This window comes from Astatotilapia calliptera, chromosome 7 (genome assembly GCF_964374335.1).
Source record: "Astatotilapia calliptera chromosome 7, fAstCal68.1, whole genome shotgun sequence".
Taxonomy (NCBI): Eukaryota; Metazoa; Chordata; class Actinopteri; order Cichliformes; family Cichlidae; genus Astatotilapia; species Astatotilapia calliptera.
In genome coordinates, this window is record NC_137428.1 from 14,786,134 (window position 1) to 14,804,988 (window position 18,855).

Sequence of the window (18,855 nt, forward strand, 5' to 3'; positions counted from 1 at the left end):
ACAGATAACCCAACCAGATTTAGGAAGTCATTCCAATTCAATGCAATTCAATTCAGTTATCTCAAGGTCTTTTATATTGTAAGGTAGAGACTGTGTCAATAGTACAGAGAAAATCCCAACAATTAGACGACCCTCTGACCACTTAACGAAGGTTGGATGGAAAAACTCCCTTTTAACAGGAGGCAGTCATCATGTGACTGGTTCTGGGAAGAGGGAAGGAGACAGGACAGAAGTTAGGTGAGATGATCGCAGTGAAGAAAGGCCAGATGTTTTAACATTGAGTCCAATGTGGAAATACCCTGAACTGGGATTTGTTTCAATGGCCAGCAGAGGGCGAATGCTCTGGTTGCCAAAATGAAACGATTGTACAGACGTAGAAAGAAAACAGCCCTTGTCTTCCTTAATCTACCTTAAATGAACACTTTCATAATGAGTTTATGGTCTCAATTGCTAGTTTACACTGTTACTGAATACAACATGACGTTATTACCTAAACCTACTCTGTGAATGAGAAGCCAGTAATGTATGAGCACGCAGTGCTTTATGATTCACTATTCTCTTATCACATCTATTTTCAAAACACCAATAAGGTGTTCAAGGCCTTAACATGAGACTTCAAAAACCAGGGGATGATGTAAAAGTGCTTCTATTTATCATCTATCTTTCACATCTATCTTCCCCTCACTCCTGGCTGATTGTGACTGCTGTTTCCTGAGCCTGTGAAAAATAATCCTGATGGTAGAAAAAGGACCAATAATGTTAAAAGTACTGTGTCACCAAATGTATAATAAAAATGTTATTAAAAATCAGGGACAAGTGGTATAACCTATGTGGGTGTTCATCATGGACAGAATATATATTGAAATAATGCTGCCAAGGTGTGTTATGAGAAATACTCAAAAAACTATGCACTGAAGTTTAATGGAGACTCATGCATGGGACGAAACTACTCTGCTACCCTGTAACACAAGCATGTAATGCTAAATCACTGGAGTACATCAGTGAAAGCCTGTGCCTGGCAGTAACGTTTTCTATGCAAGCTATAGTCTGTGGATGTTTTGTTCCACTGCTAAGAACAGAATAAAGTGTCTAATGCTCATCATATGAGGAGGAGATAAGGGTGTCGACGATCTTGGATTGAGAACACCAATTGATTGTGCCTCTGTTGAATGAAACAAGGCTGCACTGGAACTGGAACAGACATGTGAGGTAATTATAGACATTTGCATCTTGACATGGCAGATTTCTTGTTATATAGGACATCCTTTGAAGTCATCCTTGTAGCCCACTACGGGCTAACTTTAGCCAATCAGATGTAGAGATTACAGCAAACAAAAGATAAGGTCTAAGGAGCTTGGAAAGAAAAGCGTCTGGACTTCTTTAAGTTGCTTGAAGATGTTTCACCTCTCATCTGAGAAGCTTCTTCAGTTCTAAAAGTCAAATGGTGGAGAGACCCAGATTTAAACCCAGTGGGAGTTTCCCCCCAAAGAGGGACAAAGGACCCCCTGATGATCCTCTACCAAATCACATGAGCCAAGGTTTGAAAATGGGTGTGGGTCACAATCAGCCAGGGTTTCGGGTGAGCTCATTGTGAAACCTGGACCCACCCTATAGGGCTTTGGAGTGTGATGTCACAGGGGTGGGCGTGGAAAGGATTTTGGCCTGATGCACCATTTTCCGTGTCCAAACAAAGCGCAAGCGAAAAAGGAGCGAAGGCACACACAACAGGTTCGTCCTTGCTGTGTGGTCGGCTGCAATGTTCGATCGCATGACCGGCACGGGAATGAGCTTAAAAAGGGTTTGTCTTTTTATTCTTTCCCAACCTGAAAGCAACATGAGGGAGCTTATATGGCGGACCTTAAAAAATGAAGGCGTCTAGCCTGGATAGCAGCCGTGAGATGAGCTGATATCCAGTTCGCTTCCATCTCCAGATATCTGTTGGTGTTCTCCAGACATTTTCACTCCGGTTCTATACATGTTCATATCACTCTTTATAGCTTAATAATATTATTGTTGGGGCTCTCGAGGTTTTAGAAATTGCGAACAAACATAGAATTGAGTGACGGTGCAGACATACGTGCTACGTAACCCATCCATCCATCCATCCATTTTCATCCGCTTTGTCCGGGGGGGCAGCAGCGGGGGCAAAGAGGCCCAGACCTCCCTCTCCCCAGCCACCTCCTCCAGCTTATCCGGGAGAATACCAAGGTGTTCCCAGGCCAGCCGAGAGATATAATCTCTCCAGCGTGTCCTGGGTCTGCCCCGGGGCCTCCTCCCGGTGGGACATGCCTGGAACACCTCACCCAGGAGGCGCCCAGGGGGCATCCTTGTCAGATGCCCGAACCACCTCAGCTGGCTCCTTTCGATGTGGAGCAGCAGCTGCTCTACTCTGAGCCCCTCCCGGATGGCCGAACTTCTCACCCTATCTCTAAGGGAGAGGCCAGCCACCCTTCGGAGGAAGCTCATTTCTGCCGCTTGTATCCACGATCTCGTTCTTTCGGTCACTACCCACAGCTCGTGGCCATAGGTGAGGGTAGGGACGTAGATCGACCGGTAAATTGAGAGCTTCGCTTTTACACTCAGCTCCCTCTTCACCACGACGGACCGGTGCAGCGTCCGCATTACTGCAGCTGCAGCCCCAATCCGTCTGTCGATCTCCGGCTCCCTTCTCCCATCACTCGCGAACAAGACCCCGAGATACTTGAACTCCTCCACTTGGGGCAGGAACTCATCCCCGACCCGGAGTGGGCACTCCACCCTTTTCCGGCTGAGAACCATGGCCTCAGATTTGGAGGTGCTGATCCTCATTCCCGCTGCTTCACACTCGGCTGCGAACCGCTCCAGTGCGAGCTGGAGGCCCTCACCCGATGAAGCCAACAGAACCACATCATCTGCAAAAATCAGAGATGAGATTCTGAGGCCACCAAAGCGAAAGCCCTCCGCCACTTGGCTGCGCCTAGAAATCCTGTCCATAAAAATTATGAACAGAACCGGAGACAAAGGGCAGCCCTGGCGGAGCCCATCACCCACCGGGAACGAGTCCGACTTATTGCCGGCAATGCGAACCAAGCTCTTGCAACGGTTGTGTAGGGATCGAATGGCCCGTAGCAATGGGCCAGACACCCCATATTCCCGCAACACCTCCCACAGGACACCCCGAGGGACACGGTCGAATGCCTTCTCCAAGTCCACAAAACACATGTAGACTGGTTGGGCAAACTCCCATGCACCCTCAAGTATCCTGGAGAGGATAAAGAGCTGGTCCAGTGTTCCGCGACCAGGACGAAAACCGCATTGTTCCTCCTGTATCCGAGGTTCGACTAACGGACGAACTCTCCTTTCCAGCACCCTGGCATAGACTTTCCCAGGGAGGCTGAGGAGTGTGATCCCCCTGTAGTTGGAACACACCCTCCTGTCCCCTTTCTTGAAGATGGGGACCACCACCCCGGTCTGCCAGTCCACAGGTACTGCCCCTGATCTCCACGCAACATTGCAGAGGCGTGTCAACCAGGACAGCCCTACAACGTCCAGAGCCTTCAGGAATTCGGGGCGGACCTCATCAACACCAGGGGCTCTGCCACCAAGGAGTTGTTTAACTGCCTCAGTGACCTCGCCCCCGGAAATTGGCGGGTCATTCCCCTCATCCCCAGACTCTGCTTCCTCCTCGGAAGACGTGTCAGTGGGATTAAGGAGGTCCTCGAAGTATTCCTTCCACCGCCCGACAATTTTCTCAGTCGACGTCAGCAGCGCTCCGCCAGCACTATACACAGTGCAGGTAGAGCACCGCTTTCCCCTCCTGAGACGTCTGACGGTTTGCCAGAATCTCTTCGAGGCAGCCCGAAAGTCTTTTTCCATGGCCTCTCCGAACTCCTCCCACACCCGAGTTTTTGCTTCAGCCACTGCCCGAGCCGCATTCCGCTTGGCCTGTCGATACCTGTCGGCTGCCTCCGGAGTCCCACAGGCTAACCAAGCCCGATAGGACTCCTTCTTCAGCCTGGTGGCTCCCTTCACCTCTGGTGTCCACCATTTGGTTCGGGGATTACCACGTTACCCACGTGAGCATTGAAGTCTCCCAGCAGGACAACAGAGTCTCCAGGTGGAGCACCCTCCAGCACCCCCCCCCCCCCAGGGACTCTAAGAAGGCTGGGTACTCTGAACTGCCACTCGGCGCATAAGCGCAGATGACAGTCAGGACCCGTTCCCCGACCCTAAGGCGCAGGGAACAAACCCTCTCGTCCACCGGGAAAAACCCCAACGAAACGGCAGCAAGCCGAGGGGATATTAGAATACCCACCCCAGCCCGCCGCCTCTCACCAGGGGCAACTCCAGACTGAGACAGAGTCCAGCCCCTCTCCAGGAGACTGGTTCCAGAGCCCAAGCCATGCGTAGAGGTGAGCCCGACTATATCTAGCCGGTACCTCTCAACCTCACGCACTAACTCAGGCTCCTTCCCCACCAGAGAGGTGACATTCCATGTCCCTATTGCCAGTCTTGGCAGCCGGGGGTCAGTCCGCCAGGGCCTCCGCTCCTGGCCGCCACCCGGCACACAATGCACCCAACCCCTATGGCGCCTCCTGCGGGTGGTGGGCCTGCGGGAGGATGGGCCCATGTCTCCTCTTCGGGCTGTGCCCGGCCGGGCCCCAGTGCTACGTAACATTTGCTAATTCTTTCGCACAACTGTAGGGAAGCCTGCCTATGAAATGGATCAAACAAATCCAGACTGGGTACCAACGTTACACATGGGGCACTCAGAAATGCGAACGTGATGGTTAAGGTTAACAAGATACGTGAAGATATTGGGGTAGGACAGTGGCAGTAAGTCGTCTGGGTCTTTACTCCACTGCCGTATTTCATATGGGTCCACATTTGCGATGCACTCTATTTTTTTTTCAAGTACCGCTGCTTCGCCTCTGGACGCAATCGGTCTCTATACCGTCCGTTTTCTTTTGAGCTGCTTTTACGCATATTTCTTGTCGTCGTTCCAACACTGTGTGTTTGTTTTGATTTGTGGACCCGGAAAATGGCACCGCGCTCCCACAATACATTGCAGCGTGACGTCAACTCCAAAGCCCTATCATCTGATTTCCTGAGGTCAGATGGCCCAGGGTGTGAGTGGGCATTAAGGCATCTGGGAAGGGATCTCAAAACTGGATTATAGATGGCAGACAGTCGGTGTCGTAAACCCCCGCCTCTGTTCAAAGATGGTTGCTCACAGTGGACACAGATGGCTTCTTTCACTCCTCTTTCAAACCACTGTCCTCTCTGTCCAAAATGTGAACATTTGCATCCTCGAAAGAGTGTCCTTTATCCTTAAGATGCAGGTGGACTGCTGAGTCTTGTCCTGTGGAGGTGGCTCTTCTGTGTTGTGCCATGCGTTTGTGAAGTGGCTGTTTGGTCTCTCCAATGTAGAGGTCTGGGCATTCCTCGTTACACTGTACAGCATACACCACATTGTTAAGTTTGTGTTTTGGAGTTTTGCCTTTCGGGTGAATAAGTTTCTGTCTGAGTGTGTTGCTGTGTCTGAAATACACTGGGATGTCGTGCTTGGAGAAAACTCTCCTCAGTTTTTCTGATACACTGGCAGCATAGGGGATGACAATGTTATTGAGTCTGTCTTTCTTATCCTCCCTAGCTGGTGTCTGATCTTCTTTTCTGTGCCTCTTTGCTAACTTTATAAACGCCCAATTAGGATAACCGCATGTTTTGAGTGCTTCCTTTACATGTGTGTGTTCCTTCTTTTTCCCTTCAGGCTTAAAGGGAACATTTTTCTGCCCGGTGGTGTAGGGTCCTAATTACTCCAAGTTTGTGTTCCAGAGGGTGATGGGAGTCAAAGAGGAGTTACTGGTCCGTGTGTGTGGGCTTCCGGTAAACTTCAATGTTGAGGTTGCCATTCTCTTCTATGTGCACAGCATAGTCCAGGAAAGGCAAACAGTTATCCTTTGTGTCTTCACTGGTGAACTTACCAAAGTCCGGTAGAGGATCATCAGGGGGTCCTTTGTCCTTCTGTGGGGGGTCACTCCCACTGGGTTTAAATCTGGGTCTTTCCACCATTTGACCTTTAGAACTGAAGAAGCTTCTCGGATGAGAGGTGAAACGTCTTCAAGCAACTTAAAGAAGTCCAGACGCTTTTCTTTCCAAGCTCCTTAGACTACGATGACCTGGATGACTGAGGACCTTCACAGACAAACAAAAGATAAGCTACCCTCTAACGGGCCTTGAGACTGGAAAATAGCCAGTAAGGTTAACTATGTAGATGCTTTGTAATATTTTGCATAATATTTCATATTTTTCACCAGCAGGCAATTACTTAAAACACATATTTTGCAGGTGGTTAAATGAAACCATCTGTTACCATACCTAAAACCTGCCAGTAACTACGATGTTATTGTCCAGGTATTCGTCATCAACTTCATTTCTGTTCAGTTCTGTTTTAACAATTCAGTTCAATTCAATTTTATTTATACCATGGCAAATCACAACAGCATCGTCTCAAAGCACTTTATATTGCAACCTAGACCAAACAATAATACATAAAGAAAAAAAACCCCAACAATCATATGACACCCTATGAGCAAGCACTTTGGTAACAGCGGGAAGGAAAAACTTTAACAGGAAGAAACCTCCGGCAGAACCAGGCTCAGGGAGGGGAGGCCATCTTCTGCAACTGGCTGGGGAGAGAGAAGGAAGACAGGATAAAAGACATGCTGTGGAAGAGAGCCAGACATTAATAACAAGTATGATTCAGTGGAGAGAGGTCTATTAACACATAGCGAGTGAGAAAGGTGACTGAAGAAGAAATACTCAGTGCATCATGGGATTAAAGCATAAAAGCATAACTAAGGGAGGATTCAGGGTCACCTGATCCAGCCAAAACTATATGCTTTAGCAAAAAGGAAAGTTTTAAGCCTAATCTTAAAATAGAGATAGTGTCTTCTCCTGAATCCAAACTGGAAGCTGGATCCATAGAAGTGGAGCCTGAAAACTGAAGGTTCTGCCTCCCATTCTACTTTTAAATACTCTATGAACAACAAGTAAGTCTGCAGTGCGAGAGCAAAGTGCTCTAATGGGTGATAAAGTACTATAAGGTCATTAAGATAAGATGGGGACTGATTATTCAGGGAAGCATGTATAATGTAAACAGAATTGGTCCTAGCACTGAACCCTGTGGAACTCCATAATTAACCTTAGTGTGTGAAGAGGACTCTCCATTTACATGAACAAAATGGAGTCTATTAGATAGATATGATACAAACCAGTACCTGTAATACCTACAGCATGCTCTAATCGCGCTAATAGGATATTATGGTCAACAGTATCGAACGCTGTACTGAATTCTAGCAGGACAAGCACAGAGATGAGTCCACTGTGAGAGGGAATAAGAAGGTCATTTGTAACCTTCATTAAACATGTTTCTGTACTGTGATGAGCTCTGAAATCTGACTGAAACTCTTCAAATAAGCCATTCTTTTGCAGATGATCTGTTAGTTAGTTCAGATCAACTACTCTTTCAAGTGAAAGAATAGTTTCGATGTGGATAACACATTTTATGTGCTAGAATGTAACGTGCTGACATCACATTTAATTCAGTATATCCCACCACCACTTCCTCTGCCTACCCTCCGTTTTAATTTGATTGCTAATTTTTTTTTTAAATTGCAGGTTGTATACAAGTTTATGTATCAATTGCTAAATTAAATTAATATTGATTACATTCTTTTAGAAATTATTATCAAATCAAATCAAATCACTTTTATTGTCACATCACATGTGCAGGTACATTGGTACAGCACATGTGAGTGAAATTCTTGTGTGCGAGCTTCACAAGCAACAGAGTTGTGCAAAATACAATAATGTAAACAAGCAAAATACAAGAATGGCTACATCTGAAACTAATAAATATATGTACAATATATAATAGTATATTATATATTGTGCAAAACAGTGGCATTACTGTACAGTATGGAGTGCATAATGTTAAAGTTCCAGTAGTGAAGGTGAGGTGTCTATGACGTGTTCAGCAGTCTGATGGCCTGATGGAAAAAGCTGTCTCTCAGTCTGCTGGTACGGGACCGGATGCTGCAGAACCTCCTTCCTGAGGGAAGCAGTCTGAACAGTTTATGGCTGGGGTGACTGGAGTCCTTGATGATCCTCCCCGCTTTCCTCAGGCACCGCTTCCTGTAGATGTCTTGGAGGTAGGGAAGTTCACCTCCAATTATCCGTTCAGAGCACCGCACTACTCGCTGGAGAGCTTTGCAGTTGTAGGCGGTGCTGTTGCCATACCAGGTGGTGATGCATCCAGTGAGGATGCTCTCAATAGCACAGTGATAGAAGGTCCTGAGGATGCGGGGGCTCATGCCGAATCTTTTCAGTCTCCTGAGAAAGAAGAGGCGCTGCTGCGCCTTCTTCACTATTTTGTTTGTGTGTACTGACCACGTAAGATCCTCAGCCAGATGTACACCAAGGAACCGGAAGCTGCTCACTCTCTCCACAGCAGCGCCGTTGATGGTGATGGGGGTGTGTACTTCTCTGCACCTCCGGAAGTCCACTATCAACTCCTTTGTCTTTGCGACGTTGAGGGTGAGATGGTTGTCTTGACACCAGTGGGTCAGGGCGCTGACCTCCTCCCTGTAAGCCGTCTCATCACCATTGGTGATAAGACCCACCACTGTAGTGTCGTCCGCAAACTTCACAATGATGTTGGAGTTGTTAGTGGCTGTGCAGTCGTAGGTGTAGAGTGAGTACAGGAGAGGGCTCAGTACACACCCCTGTGGAGCACCAGTGTTCAGTGTGATGGGGGATGAGGTGATGCTGCCCAGTCTGACCACTTGGCGTCTGTCAGACAGGAAGCTAAGGATCCAGCTGCAGAGGGAGCTGCTCAGTCCTAGATCCTGCAGTTTCCTGTCCAGCTTCGAGGGAACGATGGTATTGAATGCTGAGCTGTAATCTACAAACAGCATTCTCACATACGTGTCTCTCTTCTCCAGGTGTGACAGGGCAGTGTGTAGTGTCAGGGCTATGGCATCATCAGTGGACCTGTTGTGGCGGTATGCGAACTGTAGAGGGTCCAGTGAGTCGGGTAGTGCAGAGCAGATGAAGTCCCTGACCAGCTTCTCGAAGCATTTGCTTACGATGGGGGTCAGGGCTACAGGTCGCCAGTCGTTCTATGAGGAGATGGTGGAGGATTTGGGTACAGGGACGATGGTAGCCATTTTGAAGCAGGCTGGGACTACAGACAGAGAGAGGGAAAGGTTGAAGATGTGCGTGAACACTCCAGCCAGCTGAGCTGCGCATGACTTGAGGACGCGGCCGGGAATCCCGTCCGGACCAGTAGCTTTGCGTGCGTTCACCTTCCTGAAGCACCTCCGCACATCCTCCTCAGACACAGTGTGCGCACTGACGTCATCCGCGGTGCGCACACTGTCCGGTCTCATGGTGTTCGCTGTGTCGAATCTAGCGTAGAATACGTTTAGATCCTCACACAGAGAGGCCGTGGTCTGCGGTGTGCTGGTTTTCCCTCTAAAGTCTGTGATCGTGTTTAGTCCCTGCCACATACTCCGAGGGTTGTCAAACTGTTGCTCCACCCTGTCCCTGTACTCACATTTGGCTGCTTTGATCGTCTTCCGGAGTTGGTAATGTGCGTGTTTGTAGTCCGATGTGTTCGCGGAGGCAAAGGCGGTGCTCCGTGCCGCCAGTGCCGCGCGAACATCTCCGTTAATCCAGGGTTTTTGATTTGGGAAGGATTTAACTGTTCTGGATGGGACGACATCTTCCACGCATTTCCTGATAAATCCGCAGACTGAGTCTGTGTATTCATCAATGTCCCTAGCAGCCACGTGAAACATTTCCCAGTCCGCGTGATCAAAACAGTCCCGCAGCGCAGACTCCGATTGGTCCGTCCAACAGTGCACCGCCCTCCGGGTTGGAGCTTCCTGTTTCAGCTTCTGCCTGTAGGCGGGCAGGAGCAGGATGGAGCGGTGATCTGATTGGCCGAATGGGGCACGGGGGAGGGCTTTGTACGCATCCCGGAAAGAGGTGTAGCAGTGGTCGAGTAGCCGATCTCCACGAGTGTTAAAGTGGATGTGTTGGTGGAGTTTGGGTGAGACTTTCTTCAGGTTTCCCTTATTAAAGTCTCCGGCTGTGATAAACGCCGCCTCTGGGTGTGCGGTTTCCTCGCTGCTGATCGCGCTGTACAGTTCCCTGAGTGCTCGGTCAGTGTCGGCTTGTGGGGGAATGTAAACAGCCGTAATAATCACTGCTGTAAATTCCCTTGGTAGCCAGAATGGCTGGCACTTAATCATCAGGTACTCCAGGTCCGGTGAGCAGAAGGATTTGACCGGGTGCACGTTCGCATAATCACACCAGCTGTTGTTGATCATGAAACACACACCACCGCCTCTGCTTTTCCCAGTAAGATCCTGTGACCTGTCCGCGCGATGCACGGAGAACCCCGGTAGTTGTATTGCTTGTCCGATAGCCAGGTTTCTGTGAGGCAGATCACGCAGCAGTCCCGCATCTCTCGCTGGAATGAGATCCGTGCCCGAAGCTCGCACAGCTTGTTCTCCAGAGACTGCACATTAGCCAGTAATAAACTGGGTAATGGTGGTCTGTTAGTGCGCCGTCTCAGTCGAACCAGAACGCCAGATCTTCTCCCTCTGCGTCGGCGTTTGCGGCCTCCAGGGCCAGAGAACAAAGGCGTCTCAGGTGAGATGAATGGGGGGTCTGCAAACGGAGCGTCCGTGTTGCAAAACTTGAACTCCGGAAAGTTATAAGAAAGACCGTCTTTTATGTCCAGTAAGGTTTGTCGGTCGTACACAAGGAGACATGTGCTACTCGTGAAAAAATGAAGGAAAAGTAAAATTAAACACAGAAAAAAGCTGTTGCTTGGGGGAGCTCGCGACAAGGCTGCCATACTCGGCGCCATCTTGTTCTCTCTATTATAAGTATTAATTATTAGAGTCAGAGAGCAGGATAAAATAAAGATACACAGGTTCCTCAAAATTTGTCAGTTTCAACTTTCTAACCAATGGCTACGTAGTATTTCTCAACTTAACAGTGAGTGTCATCCCTTGCTTATCACAAAATGGTGATGACAAAATACCTAGTTCAAGGTTTTCACTAACCAGCGTGAGACGTTGTAGTGGGCATATCCATCTTTTAAATTCCACCTTGCATAACGAGGCGGCTGTGGCGAATCACCTATGAATCACCCACACATGCAGGGCCTTGGGGTAAAGGTGTGTCACCAGGGTGCAGGGGAGGCTTCCCCCCCTCTGTCCCCTTCTGGCTGCCTGTGCCTAAATTTTATCCCACAACTTAGACATTCACATTACTCACACTCTCATAACACATACATATAGGCACGGCTGGCTGCCGGCAGAGCTCACGGGCCCCAGATGAGTGACCCCTCATCTGGGGCTCTCCTCAGCTCTTTCTGGGATAGTGGTGCGGCTTCCTTGGTCTTCCTTGGTCTCTTGTGTTCTGAGGGCCTCTGGATGTCTGGAGTTTTGATCTCCTCCATACCTGCTTCATGCCCTGGAGGACGGGGCTATGGCTCTCCACACCCTCTAGCAGATCATTACATGAAGGAACCTTTTAAAAACAAGCGTGTTCATGCTCACAGGTGTACACACGGGTGCTCACACACACAAACTACACCCTTTTTTGGCTCCTACCTCAAAGCACACTGTGCGCTGTCGATCTTACGTGCTGCACAATAATGTTTAATATTTAGTATTTACTGTTATATTCCCATATATCATCGTGATGTTGTTTATTATGTTGCTCTTTCTTTTCTTCTGCTTGTTTTCTCTTTTTTCTTTCTCAACAGGTGATCCAGGTGATTGATATATGTATTTTTCGTCTGCTTATTTTGTTGGTTTTTGTTTTTTGCCCTTTATCCCCGTCCCTCTTCCCCGCTGTTTTTCTTTCCTTCTTTCTTTTTCCCCTTTCTTTTCCCCAGTCAAATCTGTCCCGTATTTAGCAAGTGAAAATAAAATAAAATAAAATAAAATAAACAATAAAAGGTTAATCAAATAGACCATTACGGCAAGGCTGGGATGGTCTATTTGGTAAAGTAAATCCGTTGGGCATCTTTCTTCGCCTTTAGACAATAATTCTGATGGCAAAAGAGCCAAATGGGACATGCAAAAAAAAAAAAAAAATACATGACTGAATATAAAGTTTTAAATACCAAAAAAAAAAAAAAAAAGAGTTGATGGATTGCGTGTCGAAGTATGCTAGATCAACTCCAAGTTCCCCCTGATGCATCCACTGGAGTGTGAGTATGTGTGTGAGTTGTAGATATGGTGTTTGTGTGAATGTGTGTGTGATTGGGAGAATGAGACTTTAAGTACTCAGAGTAAAAAAGTGCTACATACCTAAAAAACAATCTATATCGTATATGTTATTTTTTGCTTTTTACATGAGGAACACACACATGCACACACCCACACACACACACACACACACACACAGAGAAAGAAACACAAAGTGTAAGCAAAAGCTGACATTGCTACGTTTAAAGTAAGGGCAAAGTGATGCAATGTGCTCGCAACTTTACTGGCCCAGGTTCCAAAGTGGAGAGGTTTCCCACTGTTAGGAGAGACTCACATCACCAGTTTGAACATTACTGCAAAAAGAAAAGGCATTAACGTCGGACTTGGCGGTACTGCTCCACTCTTGATGATACCCCCTGCAGTAGTAAGGCATGCACATCACAACACGATACATAACATCCAGTGAGCCTCGCAAATAATTCCCCCATCGTGGGGCTTAATTTAGAAATCAAGACCCATCAGGGGGGCACACAAACACATAGCAGGTGGCGATGTAGGTGGAAACCACAGCAATAACAGCAGCACAAAAAAGCAACAAAGTGTCTGTCAGTCTGCACAATAAATATATACATGAAGGGCACTAAAATGTACAGAGTTGTGTTAGGCAAGCAAGGTTCATCTGGACATACAGCATTTTTATTTTAAAAGAGCATTCTTTTTAATCAAATCCTTTTAGGAGACTATAATTGAAAACCAATGGTTTTGCTCATTTATTGGAATTTTATGACAAACTGTTTGAGGTTGTGAAAAAAATGCAAAAAGTTGACTCATATAGTTAATCTCATATAGTGAAGGAGAGGAGGTGTGTCAGAGCATATGAACAAAAAATGAGCTAACTGAAATCAATCAGGAATGGGGGGCTGCAGATAAAGAAAGAGGAGCAGAGAAATAGATTAGGAAGACATGGCAAAAGAGAAGCGAAGAGGGCTCTGATTTATGAGGCCTGCATCGGGGATAATCAAAAGGTGAAGGGATACAGGAGAGGGCTAAAGGGAGGCAAAACAAAGACAGAGTGAGAGAGTGAGACTATTACACAACAGAGGAGCAGAGGAGGAGAGGAGGAGGAGGAGGAAAGCTTCTTGTTTGCCATGGTCCTGGTGATCAGATATAATGGAGTTTGCTCTTGGACACTGGCCATCAGGATGTTGTCTCTGCTGGAGACTATTCTGTGACTGTGTGACACTATAGTGTGGGGGCACAGGGTTGATTAAGTTCCTACACCAAGTGGTGTTCTTTATTTAGAATGAAGCTACAACACCGACTTTTTAAGCAGGTAAAGAAAACATGTTGAGGAAGTGCAAACTTCTTCAGTCTGTGCAGCTTCACATTTCATAAACACTACCTCTGATTTCATTTCACACTGAATGAACTTGGAGAAATTTTGAATTTTGGGCTCACACTTTTGAAAATAGTTCACATTGAGCTTTTTTCCCATTCCCAGCACCCATGCAGTAAAGTAAAGTAACAGTATCTACCTTTAGGAACTACTACTGTGAAACTAGAGAAAAGGCACCTAAACAACAGGAAATGGCAATAAGGAGGAAAGAAGTGGTAACAAAAATACAGAAAAGACAGATGGAAGTAACTATAAAGAAACACTGGACAACACAATATCAAAACAGGGACCAGGACTCAGCAAATACAAATAGAAAATTAAAGACCATGACAGTACTGACTACACATGGCAAGTAAGCACCTTAGCTTTCCTATTAAACTCTCAGTGATGTCAAAATATCAGTAGAATGTGAAAAATAATCTGCAAATAAATTCATAACATAAATGTATTTTCTTTAATGTATGTATTCATTTATTTACTTTTAACTTAAAGAATTTGTATAGACACGCAGGCCATATACTATCCAGCAGTGGGTGCCGCAGAACCCTCTGCGACACATTTTTAAAGTGATACAGCAATAAATGGACATCTCCGTGACAAATACATGGGATTTCTCATAAATGCTTTACAACGATTTTGCCAGTAGAATACTGTTATTGTAAAACAGAGCTAAACTCAGTATGTCTCTGAGTCAGCGGGTAAAAATAGTTGCATTGTGTTCTGTCCCTGCAAGTACTACTACTTATGTATAAGTACCAAAAATTAGAAGTAACTGTTTAATGAGAAAAAAAGAAGAAAAATTAGTGTGCGGTGAAGCTCACAAGCATACACAGAAAGATATTTCTGTCTTATAGGTCATAAATGGCTCCTAAGAATCTAAAGATAGAAGCTTACATTCTAAAGCTCTCCAGTGGCCGTCAGAGTGCAGGAGCGACTGAGTGTGAGAGGGCTTATAATTGAGGTCAATTGATTAGACGCCAGTGTTGTAACACATTTTTTCTACAAGATGCAGCAATGTGTGGGTAATAAGTTCTGCCGCAGTGCTTCCATTGACTTGTAGATAACTGTGTGTGTGTGTGTGTGTGTGTGTGTGTGTGAGAGAGTGTGATTTTAGCTTTTTAAGGTGCTAAAAATGGGTTAAAGTAAAGAAGCACATAAATCACAATAAAAAATGGCCAGTTCAAGTGTGATGTGTGTCACAGTGCAACATGTGTCTCTTTAAGACTTTTCTGTCTGTGAGTCTTTGTGCATGCTTGTGTGTGTGCAAGTGTGTCTGTGTTTATGCACGTACCCTATGTACATGCTTTAAAATTTGTGTGATACCACTAAGCAATGGCCAAGGACAGTGTGTGTGTGTGCGCGCGTGTGTGTGTGTCGGTGTACTGTATGTGTATTTCAGCAGTGTTCACTTACTGTAGAGGAGGGACATAAATCTTGCTGAGTGTCTGAATCAGTCAGCCATCTCCTCTAGTCCATTATAGCCATAATCCCCCTAATGAGGTTTGTACTGGTACAGGCTAGAGCAGCGCCACAGGCCACGCATACGCGCACACACACTTGTATGTCCATGCTAATACACTTTTCTATTGTTAATTTTTGCATACAGACTTTGCTGTGTGAGTAGACAGGATGGCTTCCAAACATATAGGTACTCCATCATATATTGCTACAACTTGTTGATGGTCTTTGCAGAATGTCCTTTGGAGCTTTTGAAACTTTTAGAGAAATCACAGAGTACTTTTGTATTTGATGTTTTTCAGATTTTAGTACTGGAATGGAGCCAGTGTCAAAAGATCTCTGTTCTTTTTCAGAACACATAGTGACCAACATATCGTTAGAAAGTGATAATTAAAGTATTTTTGTTTTTTCATTAGATCATTTTAAAGACATCATGTTTTGTCTCTTTTGTTTTTTCTATTATGGGACCAAATCCTAAGGGGACTCGTTGAATCTCTACTAGAATATTATTATAACATTTTGTAGAGGATTAAATCTTTCTTAATTGTGAATACAGTGCATTAGACACCACAAACTGTTTTTTTCAGGCACAGTTTTGTAAAAGCAGCTAAATCAGCTTAAATAACCACACCTAAGAAATTTTCCAGTTGGATGTCGAAAAGAGTCATGTGGCCTGCCAGTGAGATCAGCTGATCTGACAGGAATGCTGAGAGACTTGACTTTATGGCCCACCTGAACTAATGCAATGCTCAGTTTTGGAGCCTATCACAGCTACAATAGGGTGGACAGGTTGCCAAGCTGATGCAGGGCTAACAGAGAGACAGACAACCATTCACGCTCACATTCACACCTATGGGGAATTTAGCAGTTAACATAATTCCACTAACTGCATTTCTGTCCAACCTTGAGGGACAGAAAAAAAAAGCTACAGCAAGTATACATGTGTGCTTGAATTTAAGTTTTATGTCTTCTTGTGCAACGGGGACTGAGCTCACAACGTGATGCTATGCCACATTATTTCTGTCCTTGTGTGTGCATGGTTCTCTGTGCAGGCTGGAGTTTCAGCATGGGATCAGCCTACCAGTTCCACAGCTGGCGAGTGTTTGTGGTGGTGTGTGCGCTGCCCTGTGTCTCTGCTGTGGTAGCTCTCACTTTTATGCCTGAAAGCCCCCGTTTCTACCTGGAGGTAAAGGAGATGTTTAGTATATGAACTGTTCCCGCTTGCTTGCAACTTGTTCATTCTTCTTTGCCATAAAGCTCAATTAAAATCACATTAGTGAGCCACACTGATGGACTGGGTAACATGTCTTCCTCATTATAAAGAAAAGACACTCTTACAGAGAACCATTAGCCTTATTATTTAAAGAAAAGAATAATTATGATTCTTGTAGATATCAGACAAAATCAGACCGTAGTGAAAAACAATCTTGATGTCACTTTTTAAGTCAACTTTTTTCTGATTGGCTGCCCACTAAGATACATATTAAACTACAGGTAGGTGAGCTTTAGCGCCCTATTAGGCAAGCGATGAATTTAGTTAAAACTCAAAATCACAGTAATTACTTGTACATATGCTGACCTCATTATTTGAAACTTAAACACTCACTACTGTAGCAGTGTATATAAAGAACATGAAAATGGAAAGTAAAACTGTAACAGGTGAATTTGAAACTTTATGAAGATGTATTTATCCTCTATTATTTCTGATCATTATTTATTATTACACATAAAATATTCATAGAGGGAGATGCAAAGTGTACTACTAAGACTTCCACTGGGGTGTAATAAAGAAAAAGAATTATAATTTTAAACTTAAAAGCAGATGTTACAAAGAGTATGCATTTTTATGTGTTACCAATGGAGAAGTCTAGTCTCCCTACACACAGTGGAATCCTAAACTCCAGATGGCTATTGCAGTGAGCATTAAATGCTTCCCACTTTTAGACTTTTATACCACCTTGGAGGACTAAAAGTCTAAAGGAGCCTCTGACAGAGCCTGTTGTCCAACTAGTATGATGTGTAGCAAGAGTGTGCAGTGTTGTTCATTACATTGACCACTTTGTGGTGCTTCCCTCTCTACACAACACATGTATGGACCTCAGAGTATTCCCCATGGAGCTCAGCCAGCCTTTATCAGTTTTTTCAGTTTCTTAGAGTCACTCTCTCTGATGCTGCCTCCCTAACAAAAAGCTGCAAAGAAAAAATAAATCACTGGCACACAATGAAGCTTTTTTTTTTCTCACAAAGTGGATACCATCTGTTAGATGCCCTTGCATGAAACTGAAGTTTATGTACAATAATTGCTTTATATTATCCTTTTATCAAAAAGAACAAATGAAATGAAACAAAATCATTCTCCTAGGAGAACAGCAAAAAGCTTATTTTCAGCCTGCTCTTCTTAATAAGCTTACTTATTAGGACAGCAGTGTGGAGATTCTGATGCTGGGTTGGGGCATAGAGGTGAAGGTCACTGTGCAACACATGAAATAGACTTTACACACAGATATATAAATTGCATACATGTGCTATTCACTGTGTATGTGGAGTGTTAATATTGAAATCCAGCATATATATCCAAATTATGATAACTATTCCCCAGATGGGTAAACATGACGAGGCCTGGATGGTGCTCAAACACATCCATGACACGAACATGCGTGCCCGCGGAGAGCCAGAGAGAGTCTTCACTGTGAGTACACCCCGGGCTTTGCTCTTCATCATTCCTGCTGCTGCAAAGCCATTGGCAGATGACTGATCAGTGTCTCCCCCTGCAGGTGAACAGGATAAAAATCCCCAAACAGCTGGATGAGCTGGTAGAGATGCAGAATGAGTCAGCCAACCCTGTACTCAAGGTCCTCTTCAAGATCACGGCTGAACTCAGAGGAGTAGGAGACTCTTTATGTCCTGTTTGTTAACCTTCACTTTTGTTGCTGCATTTTCTTTTATAGTCAATATTTATGGTTGCTATGAATAAAATTCACCAAAACCTTTTTCTTTTATATCAGATCTGGTTGACATTCATGAAATGTTTCAACCACCCAGTGAAAGAAAACACTATGAAGCTGGCTGCAGTCTGGTTTACTTTGTCCTTTGGGTAAGACAGTTATTACACATCCCATATAGTTCTACTTCTGCACTTTGAATGTGTTGTTACTGTTGGCTTTGATCATGTTCAGATATGCTGTTTTTTGCTCTGGATGATGCATAGCTAATATAGATTTCTGTTATGCCCTTGGCACCAAAGTAGATGTTCTCTCACTTATATCTGCCTGATGAGCCGTGGTCAGTTAGATTACATTTAATTTGTGTCTTTTATTGCTTTTATTTTACATCATATTTATGACAGTTTTTCTGTTGCAAGCTTTCTATGATTGACTGGATTTTTTCCATTTGAAACCCCAAGTCAAATACAATGTTTTTTTTGTTTGTTTGTTTGTTTGTTTAAAAAAACTGGTATTCAATTACACCTCATACTCTACCTCTGCAAGAAAACATCAACATCAGGGCAATGGCTTTGAACTTGTGGTCAGTTAACGCTGCACTGTCCTAATGACTTTGTGGCAATTTAGACAAAGCAGTATCATTTAAACAAAGACAGTTTCATGTCTTTTACCTTCCACCTAACCATCTGCATATATGTACACCCAGATAAATATTTCTCAGCAGATGTTGTGCAGTAGTGTTGCATCTGACTCATGTTCTTTTAATATAGATCCTTATGGAAAG

General features: G+C 44.9%; 1 protein-coding gene across 2 annotated transcripts in view; it reads left to right on the top strand.

The window, feature by feature from the left end:
• Nucleotides 1-18,855, top strand: part of LOC113025427 (synaptic vesicle glycoprotein 2C-like) — a 69,641-nt gene that overhangs the window by 37,244 nt on the left and 13,542 nt on the right. For both annotated transcript variants that reach the window (XM_026173145.2, XM_026173144.2), the window contains exons 5-8: nucleotides 16,182-16,315; nucleotides 17,729-17,818; nucleotides 17,904-18,014; nucleotides 18,135-18,223. In XM_026173145.2, coding sequence (XP_026028930.2) covers nucleotides 16,182-16,315; nucleotides 17,729-17,818; nucleotides 17,904-18,014; nucleotides 18,135-18,223 — 424 coding nt within the window. The remainder of the gene's footprint in view (nucleotides 1-16,181; nucleotides 16,316-17,728; nucleotides 17,819-17,903; nucleotides 18,015-18,134; nucleotides 18,224-18,855) is intronic.